The sequence below is a fragment of the Camellia sinensis genome, chromosome 6 (genome assembly GCF_055761805.1).
Source record: "Camellia sinensis isolate YWXY chromosome 6, ASM5576180v1, whole genome shotgun sequence".
Taxonomy (NCBI): domain Eukaryota; kingdom Viridiplantae; phylum Streptophyta; class Magnoliopsida; order Ericales; family Theaceae; genus Camellia; species Camellia sinensis.
The window spans coordinates 103,185,320-103,201,011 of NC_138966.1; the positions used below are offsets into that span (position 1 = coordinate 103,185,320).

Below are 15,692 nucleotides of genomic sequence, written 5' to 3' on the forward strand. Positions count from 1 at the left end.
AGCTTGGAGCGCAATCCAATGCTACAGATGAAGAGATTATCACTTAGATTCTAGGGCATAAGCGACCTGGTCGTGTTCGAACATATGGATTGGGTCCTTTTCCAACAGATGTCTTTGGAGGTAAATATAGGCAATCACAAGAAAAAACTGGTCTCATCTAAACGCAAGTCCAATAGCAATTTAACCAATCTAAAGCACAAATGGAGATGCAAATGAAGGAGATGATGGATGTTATGCTTAACCAACAGAAAGTACAAATGGAGATGCAAAGCACAATCCAAGCTCAACAAGCACGAATAGAGTAGTTGGAGTCTCAATAGGCCATGAGATGACCTGTTGCACCAGCTGCTACACATATGCATTCACAACAACAATTCCATGCATACACCTCATCATCAAAAGTGAGTAAATAGTTAATTATGAAATTTTCAATATGACATTTTATTCATGTTATTTGTTCTCGTCAAATGCAGATTCAAATAGATAGGACAAACTCAATTAAAGAAGGCCTCTTTTTTGTTATAAGTTTTAGTCTTAAAATTAAAGTTGTTGTGGTGGAATATTATTGTAATTCATCATCTCTACTGTGGTGGTTTCTAAGAAATGTTAATTTATTACAGATTTTTGTTTAACAGGAAAACCGTTCATCTTCTAAAGCACTAGAAAATCCAATCAAAGTGTGTAAATATCCCTATCATATTTACCAAATAGAATTACCTTACTTTATTTTGAATTCAAGTCTGATGGAATTTAATTAGGAATGCATTTCACAAAGTGCCTAATCTTAAGTAGTCCCTAAAATCATGGTAAATGGTTTGGAGGAAATTCAAGGTATCAGAATGCTGAAACATCTGAGTTGATGTCATATTTTGGACAACATATTAAAATAGATGATCTAAAGGTTTATTCTAATTGATAATAGATTATAAGATGCAACAATGGTGGACCTGGATATGTTTATCATATATGCACTCTAATTATGTTTATCATATATGTTTATCACATACATGGTGATAGGATTTGCAAAAGTGAACCAACAATTCATGGATGGGCAACGAGACATTGAAATTGCAATAGGATGTCATTATGGTATGAGCATACTAGAGGAAAAGCTGAAAAACTATTCCAAGAGCCACATACCTTGTTATTTTCTGTGATTTCTTTGATCTTTTAATTTTTGGTGATAGCAGCTTCAAGAGTGTGGTTTAAGATTAAATTTTTTGTGATTTTTTTTGCCAAACCACAGATTGTACATACTATATTCAAGCTTTCTTCTTAGTTAAATTAGTTGGTCATATGTCATGCTATATTTCAAAATCAAGAAAGAGAGAGAGAGAGAGAGAGAGAGAGAGAGAGGGAAATGACATTTTTCAAAAAAACACCACTAAATGACATTATCATGACGTCATACGTTACTTTGTGACGGAAATAGTAATGGGCATCAAATCTTTCGTGGCGTTTTTTAAAACGTTGCCTAATGTTTTTAGTGACGTTTTTAAAATGTTGTAAAACTATTACGGCGGTGGTATCAGTGACAAAAAATATTAAACATCGCCATAACTTATGACGGCGTTTTTTAGGCTAAAAAATGCTGCTAAAAATAAATTTTCTTGTAGTGAAACAGTTACTTTAATCTGATAATCATAACATTTTTATTTTATCATATTTATTTCCTGAAAAATAGACGATAAATATATTTTTGAAAAATAAACATCCCTTTTTTAGAGACAAACAAGATAAAATAAAAATATTATGATTATTGGATCAACAAAACATTTTCATAGATGATATATATTAAGGCCCTTACGGTTTGAATTATCGAAACGGGATCTATAATAGACTCCATGGGCATCTCAAATTCTCTTATATTGAAATTTAAACATAAAAAAAGTCTAACCCTAAATTTAAAGTAATGATTTAAGCAAGTCACACGAATTAGAAATACAAAGTGGGAAGAACAAAAATGACCATACAATACTTTTTTTTCTCTCTACAATTTCAAAGAAAATAATTTATTTTGAATCTCGACACAAAACTTACAAATAAATAGAATACGTGATATTATTCAAAATCATATTTAATTAATTAATATACAAAATAATTAAATTAAAAAAAAAAGCCATGAAAATGAAAGGCAGGTATCATCTTATTTCAAATCTCAAAAAGTCAACAATCATCAAATCTAAGCTCAACAACGACTAAATGAGGAGAAATAAACAACACAAAAATTCAGCCCCTTAAACTTGCAACTTACGCATACATAGGAGTGATAAATGAGCCGAACAAGTCGAACAGTTAACTGTTCAAGCTTGGTTTGATTATTTTAATGAGTTTCAAAATTTGTTCTAATTTAGTTCGTTAAACTTTCGAGAGCCAAAATGAGCTTTTATTGAGCCGAGGTTAAGTAATTTGATATTTTATATAATTTAGGCTTATTGAACCAAGTTGAATGAGCAATTGACTATTTAAGCTTGGTTTAAAAATTTTAACGAGCTCTAAAATGTTTTTAAGTTTGAATTGTTTATTTAACAGACCAAGTTTGAATGAGCTTTTAATAAGCCGAATATGAGTCAAGCTCGAGTTGTGTGGTTAGTATATCACCCCCTACTCATATCACAAAGTGGTGCTACACAATCACTAAGTTAAAAACTCCAGTTATTGATAATGTTACGATTAAAAAAGATTTTGTGTAGATTAACATAAGATAATTTTACTTATAACTATAGACTAATGGGTGGATTTATATGCGAATTGACAAATTTACACTCCATTTGGATGGAGAGGTTTGGTGAAAAAAGAAAAAAAATGGTAAAAATGGGAAAGCCCTCACTTATTTGGATAGTTAAGTTGGGTGAGAAATTGGTTTCTCACCAAACCAAAGTTTCTCATAAAAAATAGTGAGATTTGGGGAGAAAAAAATTGGGTTTAATGAAACTTTTTTAATATACCAAAATTACCCTCATGAAAAAACATAAATTCCAATCTCTATCCTAGGGTTTAACATATAAATATTGCACACTTGCTATTGAAGACCATCCACCTTCTTACAAGACACTGCCGTGCGTTGTTTTTGGTTAGAACTTCCATCTACTCAAGTTTTCACCTTGAATTTCATGGGGTGATCCCATGTTCAGAATAGTATGTTTGTGTGGTTGATGTACTGTATTTGGAATATTTGTAGGACATTGATAATTTTTTAATTTTGTTTTTTGTTTTTTTAAAATCATGTTTGATGTTGTTGATCCTATGGTGAAGCTGAAAACATAACTTATTAATATGAAAAATTATTTCAGTAAAATAAAATAAAATACTTCCCCCCTTTACTTACTCTATATCCAAACAAGATAGGTGAGAAACCCATTCTCTTCTCTTTTATCCATTCAAACATGATTGTAAAAAAACATATATAATTATTTCCTTTTTTTTCTCACCTCCCCTCATGATCCAAACTGAATGTTACTGAGTCAATTTGACAAATTTATATTCAAATGCTATAGTTATTAATATCATTAAGATTAAAAAAAAAATGGGAGATTGTAATGTCATTTGAATATAAATTTGAGTATGGTATTAATATCATCAAATGCTATAGTCAATTTGACCATTGTGGTTTAAGTGGGAGATTGTAAAAAAAAATTGTAAGTGAACATATATATATATATATATCAAATAATTATATATTTTGTAATGCTGCTGGTTTGATTTGAATGGGGCAAGGAGTGCAAAAATGGTAGATTCCTGTGGTGAAGCAAAGGCAAAGCAGAGGAGCATGGGTCAAAAATCCAACGAAAGACTGGTTTACTGTGTTTGTGGACAATCTACCACACTCATTGGATCCTAAAGGTCTGTTCAAACTCTTCACTAAGTTTGGAATAGTTAAGGATGTGTTTATCCCACAAAAGAGGAGGAAGGCAACAAACACTAGGTTTGGCTTCGTGAGATTTGATTGCTCGGTTGTAGCAAGTATAGCAGTTCAAAAAGCAAATGGATTGTGGGTGGAGGATAAGGCACTTGAAGTCAAATATGCAGAGTATGTCAGAGAACAAAACAGGATTACATCTCATTCCAATTCCATCAAAAGAGATCCTTTAGATAAAGAAAGAGTTGGAGCAGCTCACATTCAACGTAATATAGGTAAGCCCATCAGTAAATCCTTTGCTGATGCACTCAAAACAGACGCAAATTCAACACAAGGTAAACCATGCATCACCATTAAAGTGAATGAAGATGGTCATGGGTGGCTGTATGAAAGTATAATCGCAAGACTCAAAAATGAGTACACTTTATCCAGCATTAAGCAAGTACTAAGAGATAAAGGGCTGGGCCATATTGTTGTTAGAAAAGGAGAAGGAAGGGATGCTATTCTAACATTCCAATCCAAAGAGGAGATGAAAACAAATTTCAGCTCAATAAATGAATGACTGAAGGAGTGGTGTGAATTTGTTACGGAATAGAAGCCAAACATGCATTTCGATTAGGATAGATGTTTATGGTTAAGGTGCTATGGTGTCCCACTAAATATGTGGAATAAAGATACATTTAACAAATTATGAGGCATTTGGGGAAAGGTCCTCCTCATTGATGGAGATATCAGTCAACCAGTATCATTTTGCTATGGTAGAGTTAGGATTGCAACTAAATGCATGGAATGGATTAATCAAGAAATCAATCTGGAGTGCAAGGGCAAAGTTGCTTCAATCTTGGTCTGTGAAGAACAGTTTAATGATGTGAGTGATCACAATTTATCCATTGATATAGAGGAAATTTGCAACTGCAATAAGGTTGTCAGAGAAGAACAAGAAGAACCTGCACTGCTCGAGAAAGAAGAAGGTGTAGTGGCAAAGAGATTGGAAATGGCTAAAGCTGAGCTGGCATCACATGATGATGTGGCCCTTGTTCAGAGGTTGAAACATATATGCGGCAGTGATGAGTTGGACAAGGCAGCTGGAAATTCAAAAGAAGACCATCATTGTGGTAGAGATGTAGTGGATACAGTAGCCGAAGAGACCAAAGAATGCATGGGGATCAGTTTTGAGGATGATGCACGCATGGAAAACTCAATAAAAGAAAATGCGACTAAACTCAGTCATGTTGTTACTAATGACAACCAGAGGTTAGTTGGCCATCTGTACACGCCTAGCTTTATTAAAAGCCTCAGCACATCTGTTGGGCTTAGGCTTGGCATAAATCTAGAGGTTGATTTGGGTAATATTCTCCATGAGCATGGCCCATCAAATATAAGTCTCAATAGAATTGTTCCTATTAGCTCTGCCAGTGATGGTTCAATTGTTGGGCCCATAAAAAACAAGTCAAATCCAGATTCATCCCATGTTAAAGGGGATCAACTTGAGACCAGTAAGTCCAAAACTAAAGTCAAATTGAAAGGGAACAAAAAGGCAAGTCTAAAGTCCTCTCTCAGATTGAAATCATCTCGAACTATGTCAGACTTCATAGGCATAAAGGAGCCTCCTCGAGTAAGCTTTCTCCAAAAAAGGTTATCTTCAGAGCAGCTGTTGCAGCTATGACACTTTTAGCTTCATCTGAGCATGGTGATAGGAAGGGAAGATATGTTTTTGTCACGACCCAAACCCGCCCTTATAGGTTTAGCATCGTAACCGGCCAGTAATCCTTGGATTACCGAAGGCCTCTGAACAGATAAGCATATAATAAGGGGCTAGCGGAAACAAATACATAAATATAGTTGTCCAATGAGCTGTGCTGATTTATATGAAACAGAATATTTAAAACTTTATATACATAGTCAAAAGTCAATCATACATTATACCCACACACATTAAAGTATCTAAAGCACAGCCTACAGAATTACATCAAGTCATATATATACACAGAACCAATAGGCACAATGGCTGGCTGACAACAGAACACAGATCCAGACAAAAAGTCTCCAGACTTGAACTCCAGAATGCTCACCTATACATATATGTATATATATATATATATATATATATATATATGTATACAAACAGTGAGCTAAAGCCCAATGAATAACATTATGGTAAAGAGGTTAGCGAACGAAATCCGAACATATCATAAGCGGAAAACAGATCATAGCATAATCATCCCCATATCAGAACATAATAATGGTACATCCCATAGAACACATCACAGAACGTCTTCCGACTAGAGTAATCGGTTCCAGATACCGATTAAACACATATCACCATAATGAAGTGGCTAACGAGATCTCGTAATTACTTGTATGTCACGGACCCGCATTTTCATGCCGTCCCCCATTACTTGGGACTATCTATGGAAGTCATAATAGATTTCAAACTTGGAATGTTCGTTCACGTAAACAGATATCATTTTAGAAATCATAGCTTATCACATTTCATTTGGAACATAATTTCATATAAACGTATCTTTACGATAATGTTACTCACAGTGTTTCTCGCAAACGGTTAATCAATCTTCATACGTCGACCTACAATCACAAAAGTACATAACACAACATATCTCATTATTACACATTCACGTGGCCAACACAGCTTAACTTTCATTATGTTGGTTCTTGTTCATTCTTAGCACATTGATTAAAACACACACACACTTGCAGTCTCGGAACTTGGTACATTCTTTTCTTAGTGTGTTTCTAATCCATAACCTCATTATCAAAGCTTAATTAAGGCTTAGGAAAGCCTAAGATGCAATGAGGAAGCCAAAACATGCCTTGGAACACTTAAGCAAAATTTCTGAAAATAAGGTCTACGCTCGAGCGTGGGTTTCCCCGCTCGAGCGGACATGCAGAAAATGAAGCTCCGCTTGAGCGTGACTTTCTCCCGCTTGAGCGGACTGTAAACTCAAAAAAGTACTGGATGCAATGTTTTCACGCTCGACGGGCACTTGACCCGCGCTCGAGCGTGGTGCATGAATTCAGGGTTCACGCACGAGCGTGGGTCAAATTTCTGGAAAATCCAGATTGACCTCCCCAGCTCAAAGCTCGAATTCAACTATCCAAAACATATCTCTTGGGCCCCAAAACTTGAGATAACATAGTAAACTTGTAAAACATGAAGAATTTAGGATCATTTCATAAAATCATGGCCTAAGGGTTTGTTAAAAACTCACAATTTCAACTTGAAAGTCAAGAAACAAAACATGCATGTAAAATATTTTCTTCAAATTTCATGAAACTAGTAGATTGAGCTCAAAGGCTCCATGCATGAGGGAAATCCTTTTCAAAACATGGATTTAAGCTTTAAAATATGATGAATTACACATGCATGTGCCAAATAACTCATGATAACAACATAGATGCCCAAAATCAAACTTAACATGTCAAAACTCCATGTATTCATGCATGCATGTGGATTTCTCTTCCAAATTCTCTTTCAAGACTTCAAAAACATGGGATTGACTTACAAGACTTGATGAAATATGCATGCATGTACCATTCAACCTCCATTTCCAACACAATTGATGTAATTCAAAGCTAACTTGGTAATTTAACACCTACACGAGCATGCATGTATGAATTGTAACTCAAATCTTCATCATAGGCTCAATATACACATTTAAACTCACAATCTACATGTTAATAACTTAGATTCATAAATTTAGGAGTTGAATTCATACCTATAGTCTTGAATTAGTCTAGCTCTTGCACAAAATTGATGAACTCAAGTAAAATCTTCAACTTCTTCTTTTAATCTCTCATTTCCTCTCTCTAGAATTGCACTCTCTCTCTCTCTAAGAAGAAATCTCAGATTTTTCCACTCAAGGGAAATGAAATGAAATGAGCTCAAAAGAGCTAAATGTGATGCATATATAGTTATGATGATATAATGCATTAATTGGGACATTAGGCTAACCAAACACGACCTAATTAATCGTTCTGAATCAATTTTTAATAAAATTTGCCAAAAGGTTCTAAAAATTCCAAATAACATATTGATGTAATCAATTTTTGTTTCGGATGTCGATAAGGCTTTCAATTTACATGTTAAAGCGGAAAATCCAAACAGATATTTCTACAGGCAACAGATAGAAAATCAAATATCATGCAAAATACAGAATAAACACATAATTTATTTTAATCCTCTCATTAGCATCATTAATTACGGATTAGTGGCTAATTACGGATCGGGGTTATTACAGTTCTAAACGAAGCTCAAGCTACAATGCAGATGGCGAAAATACTAGGGCTCACTTTCAATGGCAAGAAATCTGATACAATTAACAAAATTGTTGAACTAAAGCTCAAAGACAAGGAAAGAAATGGAGAGGGGAACGAAGAAGGCAGTAAACATATTCAATCAAGGTGAATTTTGGTGTTCAAACTCTATTGTCAATGAAACAACTGTCATGGAATATTAGAGGCTTAAGGAAAGCTAGGAAAAAAGGAAGGGTGAGGAAACTAATTAGGGAGAGGCAAGTAGAAATAGCATTTTTTCAAGAAACAAAAAAAACTTCAATCTCAGAGAATGAAGTTAGAGCCCTATGGTCAAGAAGAAGCATGGAGTATATGTAAGTTGATTCAGAAGGATCTGTTGGAGGCCTGCCGTGCATATGGGACCCAGAGATCTTCAAGCTTCATGGTTGCTGTAGTAATAGAAGATTCATTCTCCTATCAGGTACATTTCTAAATTCGTTTGATTGTGTATTGCTGAATGTATATGCTCCCAATGATGCTAATAGCAAGAACATATTATGGGGAAGCCTTGTTAAGTTAAAGAGTATTTTTTCTAATCCATGGTGTATATGAGGAGATTTTAATGAGATAAGAAATATTGTGGAAATAATTGGCTGCTCTAGAAGGGATAAAGGGATAAAAGAGTTTAATGAATTCATAGATAAATGTGAGTTAACTGATTCACCACTGCTTGGAAGAAAATACACTGGTGTAATGCACAAGAAAATGAGAAGTGGAGTAGGATTGATAGAATTATGCTCAGTCCTGAATGGTTATGTTCAAACTGAAGTTTTGGGGCTTGCCTAGAGTGCTTTCTGATCACTGCCCTCTCTTGGTAAGGGAGGATGAGAGGGATTGGGGTCCAAAGCCATTCAAGGTTATCAATGCTTGGACTCTTCACCCTAATTTTCCCTCCTTTGTGGAAAACACGTGGAAGGAAACTACTGTCAGGTGGTCCTGGGCAAGCTCTTTTGCAGAAACTAAAGCTGCTGAAATTACCTCTCAAGAAGTGGAATAGTGAAGTTTTTGGCAACATCTCAACTAATCTAAAAATAGCCGAGGCAGAATTACATGATCTTGACATATCTGTTGAAGAAAGGCCATTGCTTGCATCAGAAAGAGATAGAAGAAGGCTATGAAAAATGAAATCTAGAAGCTAAGCAAAATGATGGAATGGATGTGGCAGCAGAAATCTAGAGTTAATTGGACTCTGAATAGGGACAAAAACACTAGATTTTTCCATGTTATAGCCAGTTGTAGGCAAAATAGAAATGCCATTAACACTATCTCTGTCAATGGAGTAAACCATGAAGAACCTGATAAAATCAAGTAAGAGGCTTTTCTACACTTCAAGAAATAGTTCACAGAAGCCTGGACCAATAGGCCATCCTTGGGTGGTGTGTTCAAATCAGTGCAAGTGAGCAATTATTTCCAAGAACTAGAAGCAGAATTCTCTAAAGCTGAAATTAAGGCAACCATCAAGGAGTGCAATGGTAATAAAGCCCCAAGTCCAGATGGCTTCAACTTGCTTTATTTTCAGAAATATTGGAAGGATATGAAAAATGAGATTCTTATGTTCATGAAAGATTTTCACACTCATGGCAAGCTTGCATATGGGATTAATAGCTCCTTCATCACTCTTATCCCCAAAAATGAGAATCCTATGGGATTGGGGGACTACAGACCAATTAGTTTGGTGGGCTCCATTTATAAGATCCTTTCAAAAGTCCTAGCTCACAGGCTGAAAAAAGTTATACCCGAAGTAATTGGTGCTACTCAATCTACCTATCTTGGAGATAGGTATATTCTAGATGGTGTGCTCATTGCCAATGAAGTTGTGGATGGCTGGAAAAAATTTAAGAAGAAAGGTATCATCATCAAACTTGATTTCGAAAAAGCATTTGATTCAGTTAATTGGAATTTCCTTTTTTCATTACTCTCCAACTTTGGGTTTGGTTCAAAATGGATTTCTTGGATGAAAGAATGTATATCCTCAACAAGACTCTCTGTTCTAGTCAATGAATCTCCAACTGTAGAATTTTCTCCACATAGAGGTCTGAGGCAGGGTAACCCCCTCTCACCATTTCTGTTTTACCTAGTAGTGGAAGGGCTCAACATACTCATGACTAGAGCTTATGAGTTGAATTTCATTAAGGGTGTGAAAATTTGGAGGAAGGAAGTAGTCATTCCCACCTTCAATTCGCTAATGACTCAATTATCTTCTGTGACGCAGATAAGAAGCAAGTAGTGAACATCAAAAGAGTGTTAAGATGCTTCGAACTGCTATTTGGACTGAAGATAAATTACCACAAAAGTGTGTTATGTGGAATTGGTGTTGATGAAGGGATGCTTTCTTCCTTTGCTGATCTTCTCAATTGTAAAGTGCAAGGCCAACCATTAAAATTCTTAGGTCTACCTCTTGGTGCAAATCCTGGAAGCAAGTCCACGTGGAAACCTGTTTTAGACAAAGTCAGGTTAAGACTAGCAGGGTAGAAAAGAAGACTGCTTTCCTTTGCAGGTAGGTTTGCCTTAATCAAATCAGTGTTGTCTAATCTACCAATCTATTACTTGTCCCTTTTCAAAATGCCTGTGGGAGTGGCAAAAGAGATAGAAAAAATTAAAGCAAATTTCCTGTGGAGAGGTTCTGATCTAAAGAAGAAAATTCATATGGTAAAGTGGGCTGATGTCATAAAGAGCATGAGTCTTGGAGGATTAGGAATAAGAAGAATCACAGATGTTAATGCTAGTCTTTTGCTAAAATGGTGGTGGAAGTTTGGAAGTGATTACACTGCTCTATGGAGAAAGGTACTTTGTAGCAAATACTTGATTGATGAATTAAAGTGGCAACCAACTTTGAGGACTTCCTGCAATTACTTTAGGGTGTGGAGTGATATCATCTCTTTTGCCATTCACAGGCAACCCCTCTGCAATTTCTTTTTGGACAACTAAAAGAGTTAGGGTTTGGCTGGATAAATGGTGTGGAAACTTCTATCTAAAAGATGAATTTCCTAGTCTTTTTAGATTATCAACAAACAAGGAAGACACACTACCTATGTTCTGTGCAAGAAGATCAACTTCAAGGGATTGGAATTTACCTCTTAGAAGAGCTCCAAATGAATGGGAAGTGGAGGAGATTACTAGGTTGTCAAATGTATTATCCTCTGCACCCATACTAAGGAATGGGGTGACTGACAGCCCTGTTTGGCTGGGTTCAAACTCAGGTATTTTCAAAGCTACTAATGTGTATAAATTATGTTTTGCTTCTCTTGGTCCCAGGTTCCCAATTTGCAAATTCATTTGGAATAAATACCTTCCTTCCAAAATTCAATTCTTCAGCTAGTTGGCATGGAAAGACAGAATCAAATCAGCTGTTTTCCTTCAGAAAATCAGGATTCTTGGCATCAATGTTGCCACACTATGCACTTTCTGCAGATCAAAACTTGAATCAGCTGGTCATCTACTTCTATTTTGCCCATTTTCCTGGAACATTTGGACAGAAATGATGCAGTGGTAGTAGGGGTTTCAATGGGTGATACCTAGTTCGGTTGATAATCTTTTCCATTGGTAGAAGGGTGGCAAGTTTAAAAGATTAGAAAGGAGGATCTGGGATGTTCTACCTCTAATTGTTCTTTGGTCACTTTGGAAACAGAAGAATGAATGCATATACAATGAAGTGCAGCCTAATTGCTTTGAGTTGAGTGAGCTAATTAAGCTTAGGCTTGCATTTTGGATCAAGACCTTTGTAAAAGACATCCATTACTCTGTGACTGACTTAGTATTCAACCTTAATCATGTGAGGGTCTACCTTTGAGAGTGCTTTATTCTTGATTTCTGAAGATGTTGTATAGCATGGATCCTGTTTTGATGTTGTGCAGTTTGGTTTCTGTTCTGTTTGATCAGTAACATTCACCAATTGTTGGGGCTGTCTGTTGCTTCCTTGGGTGTGCATGTTGGGGGTTAATTATTTTTTGTTGGCATATTGATTATATGTTCTGTGGAATTAGCAGTTGTGGAAGGTTGCCCTTGTAAATTCCCTTCAACTTCTCTCCATCTTTTTGCTTTCTTCTTTGTCTCTAAGTTCTCTATCATAATTTTATAACTCCACCATAACTCCATAAGTAAAAAAGCTCCTTTCCTTTTTAGTTTTGTAATTGGTATCAGAGCTTGGTGAAGAGCTTTGAAAAGCAAGATCAAGCTATGTAAGTATTTCTATCTATGTATAAATTTTTGATATATATATAAGTTTGTATGGTGTGTTTTATGTTATAAAAAAAAAAAAAAATTTAAGTTAAAAATTCCGTCTAAGTTTTTTGTGTATCTTTTGTATTTTATATCTTCATAATTATTTGTTTCATTTATAGTTGTTGTAAAACCTATATGCTTAGTGTATGTCAAAGCCCATATACTCATTAAGATCTTTTGACTATTGGCCATAATTAAGTCTTTAAGATCATAAAAGAGAGGTTTTAGGCACCAGATAATATACTAGGAGGGTCTTAGGTACCAACAACAATCTAAAATGGCAATTATTTCTGATGATATAATATGCTTTGAAAATACAAAAAATAATGTTAATAATAAATATGATCATAGTCTGCATATTACTAAAGAATTTGCAAATATAAATAGTGTGTGTTGTAGTCTAAATAATATTACTGATATTATGTGTTCTTGGTTTTCTAAATTAGATAAAAATCAAAAAATAAATCAAAATTATCTAGAGACTAAAGTTGAGTCTATAGAATCTAAAATAGACAATTTGGGTTCTATAATAAATATTTAAATAAAGAAGCAAAAAACCAAATAAACAATTTGGTGACAAAATTAGAAACTATATCATTCATAAACAATGATGGAATGAATAGTCCAGGAGATAGTGACATCCCTAGGCTATTTTATGGTACAAAAGATATTATGGTACTCCAAACCAATACCTATAATAAAACTGAATATGAAAATATTGTTGAAATATTGGATTATTGGAGAAAATTATATAAAGACCCAGACTTAGGTATTGATGAAAGAAATAGGCTACTGGATCAGATAAGAGAAACTTATCTAGAAAATGAAGCCCTTTTACAACACTTTAATTATGATATTAATATGTCAACTAATGATGATGACAGCCAATCATCCTCATCTGAAGAATCAATAGATCAAGATATTTCATCAGAAATAAATAAAGGGAAAATAAAGGCAGACGAGCCAATTGATCCCGAATTATTTGGCACATGGGGAGATGGAGAAAATTTTGACTTTATTCAAACAAATGAAGTTAAAAATGATATTAACATTGGAAGTACCTCCAATCCTACACCTGAGCCAGTAATATCTAGAAAAGATAATAATCATAAGTATCCAATAGCTCAAAATGGTACTTATTTAGACTTGTCTCATGTTCCTTTTAAGGATCAACCACAAGCAATAGATGATTGGGCACAATCCTTGTCCATCATAATTACCAATTATAAAAATAGTTGGTCAAAGGAAAAATTCCTTGATTATATTGCAGCAACTCTTCGGGGAGATGTGTTGCAATGGTTAAGACAGTGGGAAAAATCTGAAATTGGGAAAAGTCAAAAAACGGCTTTGTTAACAAATTTTCTCACACTTGACACAAATTTAGCTGAGTTTGCAAAAATCATAAAAGAAAATTTATGTGGTTTTGCAGGAGGTACTAATTTGCAAGCAAATGCAAATTATATTTTGACTAAATTAGAATTATGTAATATTTGTCTTTTTGAAGATTATGTTCAAACTTTTAAAAAATATTATTATCTTATTGATCCACCAGCAAATCAACCCTGGTTAGATCAATTTTTTCATAAACTCCCTAATCCATGGGATGAGTTATGTATTAAAACATATCATGATTTTCTCAAAAAAATGGGGAAGGAAGAATATGATAATCTCGGTTTTCGCATTAATTATGTTCTAAGGCTGATAGTAGATCGGTGTCTAGAAGTAAAGGCGAAAAAACAAATAAAAGATCAAATTTCTAACTCACCATATGGTCAAAAATGTTGTGATAAAATTTTAAAAGAAAATTGGAAAATTGGTTGCAATACATTTCCTAAAAGAAAAGGATTTTCCAAAAAGCGTAGAAAATATAAATGGAAACCTTGGAAAAAGAACAAAACTTTTTCAAAAAGGAAAAAGTATATTCGAAAAAAGAAACCAACAAGTGTTTCAAAAAAGAAAACTTGTAAATGTTACATTTGTAACGAAGAAGGTCACTATGCACCCGAATGCCCAAAACGGGAAAAAAGTGCAAAGAAAATGATCAAAGTCCTTGAAGAACAAGATTTTGAAATAATATATGGAGAAGAAATTTCTGATGAAGAAGAAATCTTATATGAAATTTCTAGTGATGAAGAAAGTTCAGATGAAGAACTAATCTTCATGATGACTAATAATAGTCAAGAAATATCTCAAGAAGCAAATAGTATATCTCAAGAAGAATTGCAGGCAATTCGACTTGGAGATATAATCGGGGAAGAAAAAACTTTTACCGACGAAGAATTAGCAAAATTCGAAAAAATGCAAGAAGTTGCTGTTCCAGAAATTTACAAACTTTCAAAATTTAACTTCTTTTCAGCAAGAGTGTTTGAACAATACAGTGGTAACACTCAAGCAAAATGGTCAGAAGAAGGAAATATTGATCTTCCTTTTTTTAATAAGAAAAAGGTTGCAAGATGGAAAAAGAAATATTCTGAAATTCAATATATTCATATTGGATTAATTCAAGTAACCATAACAGCCTTATTTCGCCAAGGGATAAATACTCCTATTTTGGCAGTAATTTTTGACAAAAGATTTTCCGACCCAATGAAAGCAATCATTGGAGGAATTCAGTCTAATTTGGCTAATGGAGTAGTTTGGTTTAATGTTAGACCAAATTTCTTTATTTCCATAAATGATCCTAATCTTGAAGATATAGTCAGAATAAGAATTAAAACACAAGGATTAGGAATGAAATCAAATTCTCATGATTTGGCTATTCGTTGGAAAACAATTCACGAATTAACCAAATTTCCTGAAACAAAAACAAGATCAAACGATAATAAAATCGTTGAGATCTTTGAACCAAGACCATTTGACACGGTAATACAACCTCGTCTAATGAATTGGAGTGATTTAGAAGTCCCTCGACAATGGTTAATCCAAGACCTAGTGGGACAAGGAGAATTTTCTAAAATAAAAAAACCTGCACAATTACAAATGCAGACATCAGGAAAAAATTTATATATTGAAAATACAGTTCCAAAAATTAAAAGATCAACTTTTGTATTTGAAAAAGATTTTTCTAACAAATCATTTTCAAAGTTAAGCATTGGAGAATCAAGTAATAATTCTAATCAAGAATCTATTACTTCAAACAATGTTCAGATTCCTATTTTTCCAGGAACAAGAAAACTTGAACATATTAAGTCCGTATATATGTATCATTTTCAAACAAAAAATGATGATATTATTTTTTCTTCTAGCCAAGGAAAAAGAAGATATACATATGTATTGGGAACATTTAATTTTGCACGTT

The 15,692-nt window shown here is 34.1% G+C and overlaps 1 protein-coding gene across 1 annotated transcript; it reads left to right on the forward strand.

Moving 5' to 3' along the window:
* Positions 1-200: 200 nt before the first annotated feature.
* On the forward strand, positions 201-4,421 carry LOC145793460 (polyadenylate-binding protein 3-like). Its single transcript, XM_082876292.1, has 2 exons — positions 201-251; positions 3,735-4,421. The coding sequence occupies exons 1-2, from the start codon at positions 201-203 to the stop codon at positions 4,419-4,421; spliced, it is 738 nt and encodes a 245-aa protein (XP_082732418.1).
* The last annotated feature ends 11,271 nt before the right edge of the window (positions 4,422-15,692 follow it).